Source organism: Myodes glareolus, chromosome 1 (genome assembly GCF_982192425.1).
Source record: "Myodes glareolus chromosome 1, mMyoGla1.1, whole genome shotgun sequence".
In the NCBI taxonomy this organism is placed as follows: domain Eukaryota; kingdom Metazoa; phylum Chordata; class Mammalia; order Rodentia; family Cricetidae; genus Myodes; species Myodes glareolus.
The window spans coordinates 2,811,016-2,834,087 of NC_142026.1; the positions used below are offsets into that span (position 1 = coordinate 2,811,016).

Sequence of the window (23,072 nt, forward strand, 5' to 3'; positions counted from 1 at the left end):
ATCTTTGGTTAACCCGTTTCTATTATTTTATATTTTACCATGAGGCTTTTGGCCTACCTGTAAGGTTCTGGCTGGCATCTTGCGTCTTTCTCCTCTGGCAGCTCCATGGCATCTCCCTGACTCCGCCTACTCTCTCTATATACCTCTTTCAATCTGGCTTTACTCTATTAAGCCATTGACCAAAAGCAACTTCTTTATTAGCCAATAAAAGCAACACAGAAGGACTTCTCACATCAGCAATGGGCTAAGACCCTTAGTGTGTCCTATTTTACTTTCTGTACACTGCCTACAATTTAATTTTGGGTTGTATCTTTTTTAATATAAGGTGGTTCTAAGCATTGTGTCTGCTCTCCAGGATGGAAAAGGAAAGAAAGAAACCCCTTTCCGTTTATAAAGAAATAGCTCTTTTATACTCTTTGTCTTCTGTTTTTTTGAGCAAAACCTTATCTTACATGGTGTCTTTTAGCTGCAAAGAAGGTGAAGTTGAACTTCAGATTAGTAGTGAACAAAATAAGGCTTAGATACAAGTAACATTTGCAGTGTTTATCAAATATATTTGTTAATAACTTTGTTAATTTATTTAAAAGAAAAAATTACCCATAGGCTCACTAATTCTTTGTTATTGCAAATATGTAAAACCTTTAGATTTCATTTCATCTTTTACTGTTTTTAATGTTTCAGAGGAATGCTTTGCAAGCTATTTCTCCAGCCACCATGGAAGTTCTCATGCGGGTTTTGTCTGATTGTGATTCATGGGAGGAAGGAGATCCTGAGGAAGTGAGTAGGAAGAGAGAACTAACTCTGAAATGCCTGACACAAGTGGTACATATCCTTCTTACTAGCAGTTCTGACCAGCGTCAGGTGGAAACCAGTACGGTACTGGAGAACTATTTTAAATTGCTCAACTCAGATCACTCAGCTTTACCCAAACAGAGGAAGTCCATGCGGTGGGAAAGCCAGTTCATAGCTCTGCAGATTAAGATGCTCAGTAAGTATTCAATAAAGATTTCCCTCAGTTCATTTTTGCTTTTTTATTCTCAGTTTCTTTTGAGATGCAGTCTGCTGTATTAAAAATATTGACTGTTTTGTTTAAGTAATGTGTATTTATATTTTTGACTTCCAAATGATTAGTATGGAATTGATTTATTTATATTTTTATTTTATCATTTTTACATTTTTACTGTCTATTCTTTTTTGGAAGTATAATCCAATAAAGTGTGTCTGTTAAAAAGAAAGTTATGACTAAAATTGCCAGGAAGAAGAATTTTTTGAAGATATTATTTATATCCTTTTACTTATGATAAAAATAAACTAAATAAATGCCTCTCTAACATTTCTATTCTCTAGAACAGAAAATCTAGTTGTCACACAGAACCCCTGTGTCCTTGTTTTTTTCTTCTCTTTGTGTTGGTTGTTTTGTGTCTCTGTGCAACTATATCTGGTCTCTGTACTTTACAAACTCCCTAATCAGTTTATATGATGTTTTTTCTTCAAAATGAAGGTTATTTGTTTTTTTTTTTTGTTTTGGTTACAGTGTATTAGTATAGTATATTCTTTGTATCAATTGTTTCAGTCAATAAGTGACTCATACTCATTATTCCCTTCTAATGGAGTCAGATACTCAGTAATTTTTCTGAAGTATCTTAGCTCCTACTGAGTAGAACTGGCATGGAAAGGCCAAGACTCTGATCCTACAGGCCCATTCTCTATGAGTCACCAGCTTTGTGATCCATGGCAAAAAGTAGTGATGCTGCAAGTGCATTCCAGACTCCAGAATTGATAGTAAACATATCAGTTGATCATTCCTTATTTTTTTTTATTGTTCATCTAAATCCCCTTTGATAGTTTTATATATATATATATTTTAAGTATTTGGAAATGCCAATAACTACTATATAACCTAATACAAAAAAAATGTTTCCTTTTATATTAGTAATTTTTTTTAAAGATTTATTTATTATGTATACACTGTTTTGCCTGCATGTATCCCTGCAGGCCAGACGAGGGCAGTAGACCTCACTGTGGATGATTATGTTGTTGCTGAGAATTGAACTCAGGACCTTTGGAAGAGAAGTAACCAGTGCTCTTAACTGCTGAATCATCTCTCCAGCTATTTTTTGATAGTAATTATAAGTTGTAAATTTAAAAATTAGTTTGATTCTCTGTTGGATGGAATTCTTTTGTTGTTGTTGTTGTTAGGAACTATGATATTTGCCATGCCAGATATCCTTTGATTTTTCAAATGTATTATCTCCACAGTAGGAACTGAGAGATAAATAGTATGTTTTCATAGGCCATATAGTCATATCATAGTGTTTAAACATTACTACTAAATAACATAAACAGATATTGCTTATTTTTTTAAAGATTTATTTATTTATTATGTTTATATACATGCCTGAAGAGGGCACCAAATCTCATTATAGATGGTTGTGAGCTACCATATGGTTGCTGGGAATTGAACATTTGGAAGAGCAACCAGTGATCTTAACCTCCGAGCCATCTCTCCAACCCCCAGATATTGCTTATTAATAGCAAATCAGACACAGGATGAGTTTTATGAAAGAACAAATAAGCAGTTTGCTAAAAAATATTTGCCAGTCATATTTACAATTTAAACTAGCTTGAACTATAAAGTATGAAAATGTTCACTTTTCTTTACAACTTTTTGTTTTCTGTTCCCTATCTACATAATTTCCCAGTTAGTTTGCATCTGTTCTGCCAACTGAAAAGCCTAACTTTAAAATGATGACGATACATGTTTGATCCCAAATTTTTACTTTTACATGAGTCATTTTTGTTTTTAATTTATAGATACCATCACAGCCATGTTAGACTGCGCAGACAGGCCTGTTCTTCAGGCCATTTTCCTTAACAGTAATTGCTTTGAACATCTCATACGACTTCTACAGAACTGCAAGGTACTTTATTATTAACTTTTTATATTTATGAACATTTGTTTGTTTGCCTATTTACTTATTTGTGTGCGGGGACGTGTGCTACAGCATAAATGTGGAGGTCAGAGGACAACTTGTGGGAGTTGGTTCTGTTTTAGCATGTAGGACTTAGGGATTAAACTCAGGTTGTCAGGCTTGGCAGCAATGCCTCATCCTCCTAAGCCATCTTGTTGGCATTATTTATGACTTTTTAAAATGTTATTGTTTTAGTTGGGCATGCCTTTGATCTCAGTGCTTAGGAGACAGAGGCAGGTAGATCTCTGGGAGTTTGAGGCCAGACTGGTCTGTGTAGTGAGTTCTAGGACAACCAGGGCTACATAGTGAGACCCTGTCTCAAAAAAATCAAAAAACAATAACAAAGATTTCTTTTGATTCAGATTTGAGCATGCCATTGCAGACAATTTTTTATCAATTTGTGTTTACATTTTATTATATTGCCAAGTTTTATCTTTTTTGCCAGATAAACTGATTTAATTATCATTATAAAACTATATTAGCATATGTACTATATTATATATTATATTATATAATATTATAATATAATATTATATAGCTAGACTATATTAGCATATGTACATATATACTCACCCCATCTTAGGGGTGAGAAAAGTGAGGCACAAAGATTTATACCCTGTCCAGGATCTCAGACGCAGTGAGAGACAGAAGTAGGACTCCAGCCCAGGCTGTCCTCTCTGATGGTGTGTAAGTATCAATGGGTACTCTGCCTCTCACGCTCTCACTAACTCAGCCTAAGCTAGGATGAGGGCAGCCGCATTCAGTTCATACATTTTGCTCTTGGAATTAGGCAAATATTTAAATCCTCCAAGCTCAGAAAAACCTATTAAAGCAATCTACTCACTGTCTACATGGGGACAGGTTTTTTTTCTTAATTTCTTAATATTCACATGAGCTTTACTGCCTTCAGACAATAAATTGAAGTAGTAAATGAAGTAGTAAAGCTCATGTGAATATTTGTGTATGATATTTTAGTTTAGGAAATATTTTATTTTCCAACAGACATTGATACAGACATTTATATTTAGGACCATTTAAAGTCATGGACTACTGATTTCTTGATTCACTATTTCTCTAGAACATACAGATACAGTCAAGGTCCTCATGCTGTATGGCAAGCATTTGTATTCACTGAGTCATCTTCCCAGCCTCTTTTTTTTTTTCTTATCAGAAACTTTTTTTTTTTTTTTTGAGACAGGCTTCAAATCACAGGCATCCACCTGCCTCTGCCTCCCAAGAGCTGGGATTAAAGGCATGGACCATCACTGCCCAGCTTCAGATAACACTTTGAAGTTTTATAAATGGAATTTTATTTTTTGTAGAATTCCTAGTCATAGGGCATAGACTAGACCCAAATGTTTTAAAAGCCGGAGAATTTGTATTAAAAAACTGCAACTAAGTAGAAAATATAGAGAGCTAGAAAAATAATAGGAACACTTTTAAGGCTCATGGTACATGTTGTTAGTTTGCTTTTTCACTGTTGCTGTGATTTACCCGTTTATACTTGTAACAGCAGTTTGAGAGAGTGAGTGCACAACAAATAATGTTTTTGCCCTTCATATTGTATGCCCATGGATTTAAGATGTTATCAAAAGTTTTTAGAAAGGTTGGAAATGAAACTACTCCATAGATCTTATATCTTTCTATTAATTTTTATACTTCCTAGTTGAAAACACTTGGTTGATTCTAATATTATTCCTCAGTAAGGATTTTTGTTTTTCTCACTGTAAAAAGCTATATCTTTGAAATTTTTAAATATTACTTCATTTCTTACTTTATAATAGTAATATGTTGCAAAAGGAGCAGCGGGCTGCACTCCCGCCAGGATTCCAGCTCCCCTGCTAGTTTATACCCGAAATAATTATACGGAAACTGTATTCATTTAAACCCTGCCTGGCGCATTATCTCCAGCGTCTTATTGGCTAACTCTCACATCTTGACTGACCCATTTCTAATAATCTGTATGTCACCACAAAGTCGTGACTTACTGGCATGAGTCTAGTCAGCGTCCGTCTCAGGAAGGGGAATCGTGGAGTCGGCCTGACTCTGCTTTCTTTCTCCCAGCATTCTGTTCAGTCTACTCCACCTATCTGAATCCTGCCCTATCAAAAAGCCAAAGCAGTTTCTTTATTAACCAATGAAAATAACACATAGACAGAAGACCCACCTACATAAATAATATAGTTAAATAGGACAGAAAATGCATTTAATATATTGATGAAGCCTGTAATAATAAAAATTTCAGAAGTTGTCAAAAACTCCTGATTTCTGGTTAGTCAGCATGTCTTACCTCCTGTCTTTTTTTAAAAACCTCATGTCTTTTAAATATTCTTTATGTGAAAAATATCATAGAGAGATGAAAATTCACAGCAGAAATATTTATAAAATACTTTTATTATAAAGACAGTATGACTTTCTCACTTAGGAAGATATCATTAGTAACAAAGTTATCTCGTGTATTATTAAAAAAAACTGGATTTAGCAGGTGTTGGTGGCTCATGCCTTTAATCCCTACACCCTTACCCTGAAATTTGTCAAGATGGACTTCTCTTTAGTATATAAATAAGTCTAGTATGAAATGTTTTTTTAAAAAAAAATAGTTTTTTTTTTCTCATAGCTAACCAGAGTGATGCCTAACAGTTACATGTTACAGGGTGTTACAGTCCAAGAAATACATCTTTAGGATGGACATCACCAAGTGTACTTGTTCAAACTAAGATAGATATAACTCACCAAGTGATAGAATCTTATAGAATCACTATCAAATAGCGATCTGTCATTTACCAAAACGTCATCATAATAGCACATGACTATACTTGTTCCACTACAGCCAAGTTTCATAGTTATAGCTCTTGTACTTGTTTTTTAGGTAGGGCCTCACTCTATAACCTGGGCTTCCCTCAAACTTACTGTGGGACTGTCTTTGAAGTTCACAGCAATCCACCTGCCTCAGCTTTTTAAAAAAGTTAAATATTTCATGTCACTTACTACATTTTTCTTTGAATCTGAAAATACCAAAGAAGAAATTATTTTCAGAAGGGACAGCCAGGCGTTTGGACACATCCCTTTCCTTACAGTAGTTTTCTCCATTTGGGATTCATGTAGTATTTATGACCATATATGCTGTTTGATCATGTTTACCCATTCCTCTGCCCTTGCCGCCAACACCCCCACATCCTTCTGAATTCTTAGCAGATCCTCTTCTACTTGAATCAATTGGTTTTTTTTTTGTTTTTTTTCCATATATGAGAGAACATGTGGCACTTGTCTATGTCTTTCGTATTATATTTCATTCACTTTGTTTCAGGTGACAGAATTTAAATTTTATTTTTTTCCTTTAGTCAACATTAATACCACATTATATGGTGTACTATATTTTCTTTGCCCATTTGATGGTTGACATGCTTCTGGGCTGATTATTTCTCCTAACTGTTGTACATAGTCCAGCAGTGTAAGAGGCATGCAAGTGTCCTTTGTTCATTGATCTTATTTCCTTAGATATATACCAAGGAGTGGGAGAACTGGATATAACAGTTCTGTTCTTCGTTTTCTGAGATATGTCCATACTATTTCCCTTTAGACTGTGCTAATTAATATTCCTACCAGAAACGTAAGGGTTCCAACACCCAACATTAAAGAAATTTCGCCATTCAGGCAGTAATTGTTTCAAATATTAAAATTAAATCTTTAAAATAAATTTTCAAATTTATTCATTATAGAAGTGAAGAAATAATGCCCTGAGTTGTTAAATTACTAGCTCTTGGTCAATACTAATAACTGTTGGAACTAGGATTTTTATACTAAAGTTTTCTGACTTTAAATTCATTATAATATATAGTTACTACAAATTTGTTTCTCATTCAGGATTATTGATTTTTAACTAGTATCAAATATTGACTGTGTATTAAATATAAGATAATTATAAGTTTGGGGGGTTTTTTGGAATTTTTGTTGTTGTTTGGTTTGGTTTGGTTTTTCAAGACAGGGTTTAATTGTATAACAATTTCACTGTCCAGGAACTCGCTTTGTAGATCATGCAGGCCTTGAACTTAGAGAGATTCACCTATCCTGAGTGCTGGGATTAAAGATGTGTGCCACCACTGCCTGGTGACAATTATAGTGTTTATTGATATAACATCTTATGAACATAGTTAGTATTTCTGAATATACACTTGGAATGTTGTAAAAATTTAAGCTCCAAAATGAATTGTATATTTCTTTCTGTATCATTTTGTTGTTGCTTTTAATAAACAAATCATTTAGTCTGTTTTATGCAGTAATGCAGAATCAGGATGATTTTACTGTTTAAACATCAATACTTAATGGAAATACTCCAATTAAAGCTGAAATAGCAAAAGTAATTTATGCATTGATAGAAAATTTTAGACTAACTGTTGGTAGTTTTTCTTTGAAAACTTATTGTGTATATGTGTGTGTGCACTTATGCATGTGTGTGTGTGTATGTGTGTGTGTGTGTGTTTATCTGCATGATGTAAATGTGTGTACATATCCCAAAATATGCATCTGAAGAACAGATAACATGTGGGAATGGAACTTAGGTTGTTCCATCCAGCAAGTACTTTTTACATACTGAGCCACTTGTTGACCTATACTGTTGGTAGCTTCTTTGGCATCTTTGTGTATGGTAGTCACCAATTTAAATATGTGTTCATTTCCCAAGAACCTGTATAAAGGCCTTTGTATTTGGCATCTAAGTTTCATTATAATATAAACTTCTTGTATATGTGTAAAATACATACTTTTTTAACTATTTATTTATTATGTACACAGTGTTCAGTCTCTATGTATGCCTTCAGGCCAGAAGAGGGCACCAGATCTCATTACAGATGGTTGTGAGCCACCGTGTGGTTGCTGGGAATTGAACTCAGGACCTCTGGAAGAGCAGTCAGTGCTCTTAACCTCTGAGCCATCTCTCCAGCACCCTCATACATATTGCATGATATCATATATTAGACTTTTATGGGTAGATGTGATGAATGTTGAATATTTTGTTAATTCTTTTAGTTTTGTACAATGCATTTTGATAATACAATGATATTTTAACTATAAGAAAAAAACAACCTGTCATTAGTAATAGAAAGGATTTAAAACCCTCATCTTGGCTGAAATCTTGTGCTTTCTTTGTCTTAAATTAGAGTTATACTTTCTATTTTAAGACCAAGAACTTTAACAGTATTCTGTGGGCTACGCAGTGATGGTGAATGCCTTTAATCCCACACTCTGTTGGCAGAGTTCAGGGCCAGCCTGGTCTACAGAGTGAGTTCCAGGACAGCCAGGGCTACATAGAAAAACCTTGTCTCGAAAAACAAAAACAAACAAACAAATTCTTTGTGCAGGCTGGTGTGTTAGCTTCTGTTTTGTGATAGTAAGGATCAGACTTGGGGGCCTTTGTCTGTTAGGGTTGTGCTTTACTAGTGAGTTATATACCTGACCCTGAATACTACTTAATTCTACTTTTGTTTGTCTGAGCATCACCATTCCTTTACACTTCAGTAATAAAGAAATTAATATCATATATAATTTTCCTTCTAATATTGGCTTTCATTTTTGAAATCCCTATTGTTTGGTAGACATGTAAATAAACTACTATAGATTATATATTGTTTAACCTCAGAATTATTTGATAGGATAGTCCCATTTTAGATAAATAAGCTTGTATAAGTAGCAAAGAACTAAGGATCTAATTCATTTATAGAGCACCTTCCTAAGTACGCATAAGGCCCTAACTTTGAGCTTTAGCACAACGCATACACACTCTTAATGATACTAAGGATCATTTAGAGATTTTGCCAGGTTAGGTAGTACAAATTCAACTCAAGCACTCAAGAAGTTGAATAAAACCAAGATGCAAATCAAGGTCCCTGTGTCCAAAGCCTGTTACTGCATTAAGCTTTACACACACTCTTGCATCCAGTAGTAGGTTACACTACTGCCCGATTTATAATCCATCATTTATACATGTAACTTAACTTTTTCCATTTTCTGAAATACATAATTTCCTAAGAAATTACTTATTAGGATGCTGTTAATTTCTTTATAAACCTTTCTCTCCATTTCACTTTCATTTGAAGTTTCTTTCTCCCCATTGAGTTGACAAAAGCCAAAATCTTTTTGGATGCTGAGTTAATACACTAAAAGTAAAGTACTTAATGCCTTTGATTCATGTAAAAGAGAATAGTCGTGAGCCAGTGGTACAGCTCATTTGGTAAAGGGATTTGTCACTAAAGTGACAAGTGTTAGATCTGTGTTTGACCCATTTACTAGAGTTTGATCTGTGGAACTCATGTAAAGGTGTAAGGAGAGAACTTTTTCCCTAAAGTTGTCCTTTGACTTCCACTTGTGCACTGTGGCATATGCCCCCTTCCTTTTATGCTCACACATATATGCATCCACTATAATGATAAGTTTTTAAAAATCTTAAAGCACGGGACTGGAGAGATGGCTCAGAAGTTAGGAGCATTGGTTGCTCTTTCAGAGGTCCTAAGTTCAATGCCCAGCAATGACATGATGGCTCACAACCATCTTTAATGAGATTTGGTGCCTTGCAGGGAGAGATACATGCAGGCAGAACTCTGTACACATAATCAGTCAATCAATCAATCTATCTATCTATCTATCTTTTAGAAAAACTTAAAGCATACCATGTGTGCTAGAGAGTTCCCCAGTTTCCTTTCAAGACTACAAAGTAAAATATGAAGTAGGTTCAGGTGAAGAATATTTTTTAACAAGATGTGAGGTCAGATAAACTTGGTCAGTCAGTGCATCCTTTGTCAAGCTATATATTAGTCTTTTTGAGACTCTGAGGAGTATTTTTGGAAAGAGTTCCTTTTAATGTTAGCTTAGTAGGATTTTATAAACTTACTCAGCTAAACAGATCATTATTTACTGTAGTATCTTTTATCTATCTCAGTAGCAGTTTACTTTTCTGAGTGCCATTCTTTGTTGTTTCTTTAATAATTTGGGAATATTAATCTATTGTTAGTTCTTACTGTGAGTTCTAAAGGAGAATCATATCTACAGCCATTATATACTGTGTAAACTGCTATAAAATTGTTATTCAGAAAGCAGTTATTTCTGGAAGAGATGTACTTCATATGTGGATTCTTCAATTAGTTTTCAAGAGACATGAAATTCCAGTTGGACCTCATTCTTCTTTTAGGTTACAATTTAATGTTCTTTTTCCATTATTCTTGTCTCTGTTTTTAACAGCTATTTTTAAATGCTCACAGTATGGTGGCAGACAAGAACGAGAAAGACCTTGCCAACCAATTACTGACAGAGATAAGTGAGGACCAGGTATCTACAAAGCCTGCATCTTGTTTCAACTGAAGTTCAGAATCAGTCAATGGGCTAACTATTCCTGTCCTTTTCTTCTTATTTTTCCAAAAAAAAAAAAACACCCACCTCTGATTCTAGTAATTATTTATTTTTGAGAATTATTAAAATTTAAAGATAAACTCTTATTACAATTCTATCGGTGTTAATGTGTGCCTTTTTTCAATTTGGGAAAATAAAAAGTACAGGAATGGAACCCAGTATCACTGTTGACCCACCTGGTGATGACTTTGTTTGAGGGGCTTCTTTTTCTAAGCACTGTGGTATATTGGGACATGAGGGCCTTGTTTCTGAATATGCACAGTCATTGTCAATGTCTTGATTCTTCTCATCTTATCGACATAATGATTATAATTTAATGGACAACCTGAATCTTGGAGGAAGGGAAGAAGATGATGAGCCCTTTGAATATTAATTTAGCATACAATTTTATTTTTGTTCTCAAAATTCAACTGTATATTGGAATATCAAAATATATTTGGTAAATTAATTTGGGAAAAACCAAAAACCTACCTGTAAATTTGCTTTTTTTTCCCTCAACATAGTTTGCTAGAGAATTTATATATCTTTTATTAAAATTATTTCAATTGGTGTAGGAGTTCCTTCTGTTTGTGTGTTGCTTTCATTGGTTAATGAATAAAGAAACTGCCTTGGCCTAGTTGATAGGGTGGAACTTAGGTAGACAAAGAAGACAAAACTGAATGCTGAGAGAAAGGAGGCAGAGTCAGGGAGAAGCCATGGTCCTCTGCTGGAGATGGATGCTGGTTAGAATCTCTGGTAAGCCACTGCCACATGGCAATACACAGATTAATGGTGATGGCTTAAACTAATATGTAAGAGTCAGCCAATAAGAAGTTAGAGCTAATGGCCAAGCAGTGTTTTAATTAATACAGTTTCTGTGTGGTTAATTCGAGTGTAAGCTGGCCGGACGGCCAGGACAAACAAACAGCCCACTCTCTGCAACATTTAATGTTAGGTTTACTGAGTTGTAGAAAAAAAGTATTGTAATCTGTTAATTTCTATTTTTGGGTGTAAAATAGAGATTCACAGAGCTCTTTATTGCTTAATATTCTTCCTATTTATACTCTCTTAAGGGCTTCTTATATATTATAATTTCGTACAAAAGATTATGGTAATTTAAAAGGTAGCTATGATGAGGTCTTTTTAGTTTATTCTTGAACAAAGTCCACCACAGATCTTATTCATATGAATCTTTTGTATACAGAATTTATATTTAAAGTGTACTACATGTGTTTTTCTTGGGCAATAATATTTGACAACAATACCAATGAAAGTCAGAACTCAAGATTAAGTACCACACAAAAACGTAATAGAACTTAGTAAACCTAAAGAGCTAAAGGGTTTTATCAGTATACAGACCAGTTGTTTGGAATTAGAAAAGAGAATGTTATTATGTGAGTGGCTAGCTTAAGATCATAATAATATTGTGTGTTTTATTTTTAAATCATATTCATTTTTAAGTATGTCTCTCAGTGTGTGAGAGTGGAGTGCTCTCAGAGGCCAGGAGAGGGCATCACACTCCCAGGACTAGAGTTACAGACTGTTGTGAGCTGCCATGCAGGTACTGGGAATTGAATCCAGGTCCTCTGCAAGAACACCAATGCTCTTAACTGTTGGGTCATCTTTACAACTCCAGCTTTCTAGTCTAAAGTCTATGCTATAAAGGTTGGTTAAGTTGTATATAGCAACCATGTTAAATTTTTAACTTCTTAATTTTTATTTTTTTAGTATTATTGATGGTACTTATTGATTTATGCTCTAGGAGAATATCTCATGATATTTAATGCATATCATAATTATGATTAATCTTAAATAAAAGTCAAGTGAGTTTTTAATTCTTTCATAAAACTTTTAACACAAAAGATTGCCTTCTCCAAAGCATACCACTACTTATATATAAATGTTTCATTTTCATCATTTGCCTCAAATTATTTATAGAAATAGATAGGCCTGTTTAAAGATGATGTGTCCATATCATTTCCATTTCTGTACAGAATTTGGAAACCAAGCAAACAGTTATTTAAGCTATGTTTCATTATATTTATGTTAACCATTTAAGCCTAGTAAGTTCAAGTATGTTTAAAGGGAAATTAAAGCATAGTATAAATTCTAATTGCAGACCTCCCTCCTCTCCTCTTGAGATTGTCCATTATTTTTTAAAGGCATGTGTAAAGTTTGTTTTTCCCCTCCCCCTCAAAAAACTTAATATAAGTGAATGTGCTTCATTCTTCTTGACATGTGACTTATCTTCTGTTAATTAAGAAACTTTTTCTTGCAGATAATATTGTTTCAACCACCCATCTGGTAGGAAGAGGAATACAATGCATGTTATTATTTCTTCAGTTTTTCAGAACAAAGGTTTCCATGTGAACAAAACCCTGAGTTCATTTGTTAATTTCTTGCTATTTTCTTTGTTAGGTATTTCAGGGGCGGTTAGATTGTTTGGCTGTATCAACAATTCAAGCTTTGACAGCAGTAATGAAGAATTCTCCAGCTGCTAAGGTGAGAAATGGATTTTTAAGCTTTAAAATATGTTTATTATATTATTTTTTGCTGTGTGAATTCCAAAGTGATATGTGAAAGTGTGTTGTAGGAGATCTGCTTGTTTGTCCCAGCCGCCCAGCTAGCTTAGCTCCAAAATAACCACACAGAAACTGTATTAATTAAATCACGCTTGGCCCATTAGCTCTAACTTCTTATTTGCTAACTCTTACATCTTAGTTTAATGTATTTCTATTAATCTGTATGTCGCCACATGGCAGTGGCTACCAGCTAAGTTTTGGCAGCATGTCTTGCTCTGGCGGTGGATCCATTGCTTCTCTCTGACTCTGCCTCCTTTCCCTCAGCATTCAGTTCTGTCTTCCCTGCCTACCTAAATTCTGCACTATCAACAATCCAAGGCAGTTTCTTTATTTACCAATGAAAGAAACACAACAGAAGGACCTCCTACACCTTACACCATTTCCCCTTTTCTATTTAAACAAAAAAGGAAGGGTGTAATTTTAACATAGCAAAACTACATATAACAGAATAGGTAGGTATCAAGCAACAATTACAGTTACAATATTTATATTTTATCTTTTATCATAACTAAGGAAAACTATATTATTACTATCTACTCTTCAACTCCATCAAAGACTCCAGAAGGATATAATAAATAGGAAGTACATTGTAAGCAACTTCCAAAACTCTTGAATTGATAGACCTCTAGCTGCTTGGACAGTCACCCAGAGTTCTTCTGTACTATTGGGGCATCCATCTTCAGCCTACAGGTTCATAGTATCCAGCAGACTTTTCCATGAAGCAGGAAATTTCAAAGACAGTTCAGTCACTGTCTTCTGTGTCCTGCAGAATGTCTGGCAGACTCTTTCATGAAGCAGGAACCCCAAAGGATCATCTCACCTTTAGGCAAGTTCAGCAGTCTCTGTGGCTACTGCATGTCCAGTGAAGAAGTCCAGGCAAGAGCAGTTTCTTTCCCAAATGGCTAGGGAGCCTCTTTGATGCCCATCTTCCTCTCAAAGTAATTGGTGCTGCCAGGAGCAGATGTGTCTCACTGTCATAAAAAGTCTTAAGTTCTTAAAACATTTTAAATGCCGTATTCTGAAGGTCTCTGAAAGATTTGAAGAAAACCTAACTGACATAACTACAATCTTGACTATTATAGGTGACTGTCTATTAACCTATATTTCTTAATGATACATTTTTTTAAATGAGCTACACAACCACAAATTCTTAATCAAGAGCAGAAGTCTACATATAACAAAATTGACCTTAAATTTGTATCAATAAATCAAGATCCATACCAAAGCAAATTATTCATCTCTATATCAAAAGTGTATAAAAGCACATACATGACACCTGTCATGAAGTAGTTTACAAAAATAGCTCACCTTCTTATAATTTGCTGTTAAATTTATAGACAAACTCCTTATGGATACTGTAGGATTTTAAAAGCTATTGATGACTTTATATGGTAGCATATATCTTTAGTCCCAGCACTCAGATGGCACCTGCCTGTTATACATAGCCAGTTCCAGGTTAACCACGGCTCTGCAGTGAAATTGTCTCAAAAAAACAAAAAACAAACAAAACCCACCAAAAAAATTACATTGATGAAGGAGCTACACACTAATAACTATTTACAGCCTTGGTTAAAAGAGGGTCATATTGTCTGGATTTAGAGGGGGTCTTACTGCTGGTGTTGAGAGGGTATAGTATGGTTATTGAGCTTAAATAATTGTTTCCCAACATAGCTTTTTATTAATAAAATAATCATATTTGCTATTTAGTTTATAACTATCCATAATATGAGTATTTTTCACATGTGGTTACCTTGCCAATATGGAACTTGTTTTCCCAATATGTGTGGCTATAGAGTTCTGTTTCATTTCTTGTGATTATTAACCTAGGTTTTATGTTTGTTCTTTCTCTCTAAGATTTATTAATTTTTATGTGCATTGGTGTTTTGTCTGCATATATATATGTGGGGGGGTGTTAGATTCTCTGGACCTGAAGTTACAGACAGTTCTGAGCTGCCATGTGGGTTCTGGGAATGGAACCCTGGGTCCTCTGGAATTGCAGTTGGTACTCAAAATTGCGGAACTGTCCATCTAGCTCCTTATATCAGTTCTTACCCACTGTCCTGACTGTAGTTTCATCTGATTATGCTCATATACTGATAAGTAGCTCATTGAGTGGTTCTAAGTATTTTGAGTTATCTGTGTAACATACCAGACACATAGTTAATTATATAATGTGTGTTAGTGACATGATCATCACCCTACCTTCTGATCTCCACCCTGAAGTACTGTATTCTCTTCTTTTCTGCTCTCAGCAATGTTCCTTGAAATATTATAGTCCTTGTTAAGTTTATTTCGGACTTTATAGTCTGATTTCTGATTTTACTTGTTATTTAATATAAGGGTCTTATTGTTTTAAGGGAAATCACTTTAAGTACTTACAGGTTCACTTATTAGTAAAACCAATTGATATTATTGTTCTGAAATTCAAATCTTCAAGGCTGTCATTTTAAAGGTGAGTGTTTTGCTTGTTTGTTTGTTTTATTGTAATACTTTCATGGTTTAACATTTTAAAGATTATGTAACAGGATGGGCTCTAGCTCAGTGCTAGAGTATATACTTAATATGCTTAGGGTCCACACCTTCCCTCCTAAGTAAGAGGCTTTATGACAAAGTTGCCCTTAATACATTGTTGAAGGATGCGGGTCAAGGAATCCCAGGCTAACTTCATGATATACCAATTATATTTTTCTTTACTATAATGGGCAAACTCATGAAACGGGAACAAAAGTCTAACCTTAGCTGTGTTATGTGGGAAACACAGAGAGAGACAGAGATCCCTGAGCGGGCTTGCAGTTTTCTCCAGCTACTCTAAATTTCATGCCCTAACCTGGTCCAACCTTTTAAAGATTCTTCATCACCTCCCCATTTTGTCTAAATAAGAGTATTCCAAACCCAATACAAATTATATACAATAGGAACAGATATCAATTATAAAATTGTGCTCACAACCCGCATAAACAATATTAAACAAGGAACACATGACAAATGTTTTAATGAACATTCTATCCTCAAGAGTCTAAGTCTTGCATTGGAAATGGTTTGGCTAAATCATAAGAGGAAGATAACTACTACTATCTAATCTTCATTACCCCCTAGAAGGCCTCAGAAGGGTGATAATATTACTTGAATATGCAGGATGTGCAATCAAGCAGCTTCCAAAATGTACAGTATATGATAGAGGCAACTGGCTACCTGAGCAATCACTCAAAGTCGCATTTGCAATGTTGAAGCAACCAACTCTAGCCAAGGTCTAGTTTAACTGACAGACCATTTTCAGAGTCAGGAAAATTTTTAGAACCATCTTATCCTATTTTGGCAAGGTTTGGCAGTCTTTTTCTTGTGTACTGCTATACACCATGTACTTTGTCAGTGGTCAATGAATGGGCAGTTCCTTGACCAAAGGCCAATTGTGCCAAGAAGAAAACAAGCTCCAAGTGGCATGTCTTTGCTGTTTAACATTATCTTGGGAGTAGATCAGTATTGTCAGGAGCAATCGTGTCTCATGTCAATGGAACCCTAAGTTATTTAAATGCCATGTTCTACAGATCCTTGAAGTGGTTGAAGATTACCTATCTATGCACACTATAATCTCTATGTATCTAAAGAACCTGATTAATCTGACTATATGTATATCAAACTTGAATAACTATTGACCTATTATTATACTTAATACCTGTATAACTTAAAGACTAAGACTTTATATCAGAATGTTAAACAATATTTAAACAACTTTGCAGTAAAGGAGGACAATGACCTCAAAATGTAAACAATGTATAAGTATCTTGATCAGAGGTAGGAATATTTATTGTAATATGATGAATATATACTAAAATTGTATCAATATACAAAATGTCTTAAGATGGTAGAAACATGTATGCATACTGTGGCGCGCTGCTTGACCAGCAAGCAATAACGACCCTGAAATCGAGGATTCTTCCCAAATCACACTTTATTGGAGCCTCTCGGTTGAAGGGGTAGCATGGAGCGAGAGAGGGAGAGAGAGAGGAAGAAAGAGAGAGGAAGCGAGAATGGGGAAGAAGCGAGAGAGGGAGAAAAGGCGAGAGAGGGAGAAAAAAACCAAGCTGCAGCTGCTTTTCTAGGTTGGAGGGCCTTGGATACTGTCCTGATTGGTAAATACCATTCTGCTGGAGCTCGGGGCTTCGGGATTGGCTAGGGACAAGGCTCAGTTGTGCAAATGCAGGCAACTTCAAAAGGATTTGTTTACCTCCAAGCTGCAGGACCGCCAGCGCCATAATGGTGATGTCCTGATGGCTCCTTACAGCATACAATCTGATAAAATAACTTTTCATAGGTGTACAAATATTGTAAACAAAAATAGCAAATATAATTTGAACTTGTATTAGTATATAACAAACTATACAAATGTAAACTGTCCATAAATAATAGCTCACAAGTTTTTACTTTATTACTCACTATGATTATTATTAGTATGAATAACTTCATACTAAATTACCTGTTATCTCATTCAAGTTTTTCTCTTTTTTCTCTTTAGATTATTGTCTAGTATAATTGCAAATGATTTCTGAGTAATTGATAGGGTTTTCAAAGTTTTTCTTTGAAGTTCTGACCAGAATGTTGTGAGAAGGTGCACCATTTTAGCAACTAGTACCCAAAAAAACCGATCTTTATTTTAGCGCTGTCAGCATCATGATTTTATCTTAACCAGGTGGAGTCATTGCTGTGGGGCCACATCTTTTTCCTGGAAACTTTAAAGATTATTGGAGGAAAGGGATCTGTAGAAAAATCTAATGTTTCTTGTGGAAAACTTAAACATTATTTATAAAGATATATATTCAATAAAAATGCAATATAGACAAAATAGGCATGGAGAAAGAAAAATTTCCTATTTTGTAACCTAAGTAATTAACAGAATCTCCCCTTTAAATCTTTTTAGGAGCAATTTGTAATCCCCATTTAGGCAATTTTGTTTTTGTTTTTTTTATTTTTTGAAACATTTTTTTTAAGGTATCTGCATTTAAACCAGATAACAAAATGCCATCCATGTAATGGTAAATTACAAGCTTATAAAATTGCTTACATATTATTTTCAATGACTGACTGACAAAGTATTGGCACAGGGTGGGGCTATTGAGCATTTTCTGTGGGAGGATGGTCCATTGGTATTTCCTAGTAGGCTGAGAATTATTATAAGTAGGCACTGTGAAGGCAATTTTTTTAGTCCTTATTTTGTAAAGGTATAGTGAAGAAACAATCTTTTAAATTAATAGCTATGACAGGCCATCCTTTTGGTAACAGAGAAGACAAAGGAATTTCAGATTGTAGAGGGCCCATAGGCTTAATAACCTTGTTGACAGCTTTAATATCTATTACCATTTTCCATTTTTCAGATTTTTTTAAACAACAAATTCAGGAGAATTTTAAGGACTGGTAGAATTTTTAATATGTTGAGCAACTAGTTTTTCCTGTACCAACTGTTTTAAAGCTTTCTGTTAGAGGCCATTGTTTAACCCATATTGGTTTCTCAGTTAACCATTTTAAAGGCGGGACCATTAGACCCTCTGAAGGTTTGCTAGTTGCTTTGTGTTCTTGTACAGCCTGAATGGCTGCTGACTTTTGTCTTCAATACCTTATATCTTTCCCAGAAACATAAGTTTTGGGGACTGCAGGAATGTTAACCTCAATATTTCATTACTACAACAGGTCGCAACCCCATAAATTCATTACAGTATTAGCTACATATGGTCTCAGCCTTCCCTTTTTTCTTTTGGCCCGATGAATTTACCCCCATTTCATGCATTGTTTTACTTGAAATAGGGTTTTAATTTCTAGGAACTGAGTATCTGCCTCTTGAAGAGGCCAATTTGGATGCCAAGATTCTGGAGTAATGATATTTACGTCTGCACCCATGTCTATCAAGCCCTCAATAACAATGCCATTTACATTTTTAGCTTTGGTCTTTGATCATTTATAGAAGTCTGCCAGAATATGTATTTTATTGCCTACTAGAGGTTTTGATTTATTCTCCACGTCTATTTTATCTTTCCTATCAGCATGGTTTTTTACAGTAGGCACTGGATTTTTAAATTTTTTTTTTGTGGGTCATGATTTCCACACTAACTGGGACAGATTGGACTATTGGACCTGCAAGAGACTCCCAAGGAGTTCTCCAATGGTATCAGATTGTCTTGTCTGTCCTTTGTCAACCTACATTTATTAGTCCAATGTCAGCCTTTGCCACACCTCCTACAGACACCCGAAGGCTGAGTCCTCCTATTCTTGCCATTTCTAGAGTAGATATTTCTGGGAATTTTTTTTTTGTCTAAAATCCTTTCTCAGATGTTCCTTTTTTACTACAATTAAAATATTTAGCATTTTGCTGTTTCCTCATACCATTGGAAATCACTTCTCCTACCCAATTTATTATTATAGTCAAATGTCTCAACATTCATTGTATGCAGATCCATTCATCCATTGGTGCTGATCTGACCTTTAAAGGCCTAAGGATTTTTTTTTGCATTCTAAGTTGGCATTTTTTAAAGCCAAAGATTTAATAAGTATACGTCTACCTTCTGGATCTGTTACTTCTATTTGTCCAGCCTTAATCTTTGAAAAAAGTCACTAAAAGGTTCTCTCTTACCCTGTTTAACCCTAATATATATATATATATATATATATATATATATATATATATATTCTTTTTTGGTTTCTGAATCCTGTCCCAAGAATTTAAGGCTGCTGTGCTGTATAGGGATAAGGTGTGTTTGTTGTAAAGAGCCTGGTCCTTAGGATCAGAGTAAGGACCCTCACTAAGAATTTGATCTTGGGAAATCTCAAGTTCTTTTGCTTTTTCCTTTTGTTCAAAATTTTTTGTCTTTTTTTCCAATAACCTTTTTAGAGAAGCTGCGGTTCATCTTTTAGGACCACTGAGATTAACTGAAGTTGAGCTTGTGGGGTAGCCTTATTACTTGAAGCCCATGTTTTGACCATTTTCCTAACAAAGGGTGAATGTGGGCTGTAAGAAATGATTGCTTATTTAATTTCTTTTAGATCACTCATACAAATGGGTTCCCATTTATATTTTTTGACTACCTTAGGGTACTTGGTACCAAATGGTCTTTCCAAGGAGATCACTAGATAGGCAGTTAGAACTCTGGGTAAGCCATCCAGGAGTTTAGTCTGTACTAATGGGGCTAAATTTTGTCTTTGTAACTTTTGTCCCTGCTCAACAATTTCGATAACTTTTTAACCTTTTTAATTTTTTTTTAACCACTGCCTTTTGTAAAGTCTGGATCTCCTGTCCAGTGTTTTGTTCTAATGCCCTCCTTGGGATTCCAAGGTATGAAGTCTGTCCAGTAAGGATAACATCTCATCCTTGGACATAATTTTTTACAGTTTTTTTAATTGATTTTTATTGAGCTCTACATTTTTCTTTGCTTCCTTCCCTGTCTCTTTCCTCCTCTTTTCAACCCTCCCTTGAGGTCCCCATGTTCCCAATTTATTCAGGAGATCTTGTCTTTTTCTACTTCCTGTGTAGATTAGATCTATATAAGTTTCTCTTATTGTCCTCATTGTTGTCTAAGTTCTCCAAGGGATAAAAAAAGATAGAATATTTTGATTTGCATTTATCTGATTGCTAAAGATGTTGAACATTTTCTTAAGTGTCTTTTAGCCATTTTAGGTTCCTCTTTTGCGAGTTCTCCGATTAGGTCTGTAATCATTTTTTTTTAATTGGATTATGTGTTCTTTTGATGACCAATTTCTTGAGTTCTTTGTATATTTTAGAAATCAGACCTCTGTCTGATGTGGGGTTAAGTGAAGATTTTTTTCCCATTCTGTAGGTTGTTGTTTTGTCTTGTTGACCATATCCTTTGCTTTACAGAAGCTTTTCAGTTTCAGGAGGTCCCATTAATAAATTAATAAATTTATATTAACAATAAGCAATTAATAAATTGCTTCTCTCAGCGTCTGTGCTGCTGGGGTTGTATTTAGGAAGTGGTCTTCTGTGCCAGTGAGTTCAATTGTACTTCCCACTTTCTCTTGTATAGGTTCAGTGTGGCTGGCTTTATGTTGAGGTCTTTGATCCAAATTTGAGTTTCGTGCATGGTGATAGATATGGGTCTATTTTTATTCTTCTACATGTTGCTATCTAGTTATGCCAGCACCATTTGTTAAATATGCTATCTTTTCTTCCATTTGATACTTTTTGCTTTTGTTTATCAAAAATCAGGTGTTCAAAGGAGTGTGGATTAATATCCGGGTCTTCTGTTCAGTTCCATTGGTTCTCCTGTCTGTTCTTATGCCAATAGCAGGCTGTTTTCAGTACTGTAGATCTGTATTAGAGTTTGCAGTCAGGGATTGTGATTCTTCCAGAAGTTCTTTTATTTTACAGGATTGTTTTGACTATCCTGGATTTTTTGCTTTTCCATATGAAGTTGAGTACTGTTCTTTCATGGTCTGTAAAGAAGTTTGCTGGGATTTTGATGGGCATTGCATTGAATCTGTAGATTGCTTTTGTTAAGATTGCCATTTTTACTATGTTAATTCTGCCTACCCAAGAACATGGGAGATCTTTCCAGTTTCTGGTGTCTTCTTTAATTTCTTTCTTCAAAGATTTAAAGTTCTTGTCATACAAGTCTTCCACTTGTTTGGTTAGAGTTACTCCGAGATGTTTTGTGTTATTTGTGGCTATTCTTAAGGGTATTGTTTCTCTAATTTCTTCTCCAGCCCTTTTATCATCTGTGTCCAGGAGGGCTACTGATTATTTTGAGTTAATCTTGTATCCTGTTACATTACTGAAAGTCATAGAAGTTCCTTGGTGGAATTTTTGGGGTCGCTTATGTAAACTATCATATCATAAGCAAACAGTGAGAGTTTGACTTCTTCTTTGCTGATTTGTATCCCCTTGATCTCCTTTTTGTGTCTTATTGCTCTAGCTAGGACCTCAAGAACTATATTGAATAGATATGGAAAGACTGGACAACCTTGTCTTTTTCCTGATTTCAGTGGTATCACTGTGTGTTTCTCTCCATTTAGTTTGATATTGGCTGTTGTCTTGCTGTCTATTGCCTTTATTATGTTTAGGTATGTTCCTTGTATCCCCGTTCTCTCCAAGACCTGTATCACGAAGGGATGTTGTATTTTGTCGAAAGCTTATTCAGCGTCTAATGAGATGATCATGTAGTTTTTATTTTTTCCTGGTTTTTTTTATATGGTAGATTATGTTGACAGATTTCTGTATGTTAAACCATTCCTGCATCTCCGGGATGAAGCCAACTTGATCATGGTGAATGATGGTTCTGATGTGTTCTTGGATTCGATTTGCTATTATTTCATTTAATATTTTTACATTAATCATGAGTGAGATTGGCATGTAATTCTCCTTCTTAGTAATGTCTTTCTATAGTTTGGGTATCAGGGTAATTGTAGCCTCATAAAAAGAGTTTGGCAGTGTTCTTTGTGTTTCTGTTGTGTGAAATAATTTGAGTTCTTAATAATTTTTAGTTCTTCTTTGAAAGTCTTGTGGAATTCTGAGCTGAAACTATCTGATCCTGGGCCTTTTTTTGTTGGGAGACTTTTGATGACTGTTTCTATTTCTTCAGAAGTTATAGGTCTGTTTAATTTGCTTATCTAGTCTTGATTTAATTTTGATAAGTGATATTTAGCCAGAAAGTTGTCCATTTCTTTTAAGTTTTCCAATCTTATGGAGTTTTCAAAATATGACCTGATGATTCTCTGTGTTTCCTCCATGTCTGTTGTATTGTCCTCCTTTTCATTTCTGATTTTCTTAATTTGGATATTCTCTCACTGTCTTTTGGTTAGTTTGGATAGAGGTTTGTCTGTTTTGTTGATTTTTCTTGAAGAACCAACTCTTTGTCTCACTGATTCTTTGTATTGTTTTCTTTGTTTCTATTTTGTTGATTTCAGCTCTCAATTTGATTATTTTCTGTCTAGTTCCCTTAAGTGAGTTTTGCTTCTTTTAGTTCTAAAATTTTCAAATGTTCTGTTAATTCACTAGTGTGTTTTTTCCAACTTCTTCATGTAGGCGTTTAGTGCTATAAACACTTAACACTGCTTTCATTGTGTCCCATAAGTTTTGGTATGTTGTGTGGTCATTTTCATTGAATTTTAGGAAGTTTTTATTTCTCCCTTTATTTCTTCC

The 23,072-nt window shown here is 34.7% G+C and overlaps 1 protein-coding gene across 10 annotated transcripts in view; it reads left to right on the top strand.

Moving 5' to 3' along the window:
- The window catches only part of Nbeal1 (neurobeachin like 1), a 194,684-nt gene that overhangs the window by 61,719 nt on the left and 109,893 nt on the right, over nt 1-23,072 (top strand). For 9 of the 10 annotated variants that reach the window (XR_015737269.1, XM_087903350.1, XM_087903357.1 and 6 more), the window contains 4 exons: nt 682-988; nt 2,815-2,921; nt 10,203-10,289; nt 12,768-12,851. Coding sequence is in view for 9 of the 10 variants with exons in the window: in XM_087903350.1 (XP_087759476.1) it covers nt 682-988; nt 2,815-2,921; nt 10,203-10,289; nt 12,768-12,851 (585 nt within the window). In the remaining variant the exon portion in view is untranslated. The remainder of the gene's footprint in view (nt 1-681; nt 989-2,814; nt 2,922-10,202; nt 10,290-12,767; nt 12,852-23,072) is intronic. The other variant, XM_087903351.1, reaches the window with a different exon arrangement.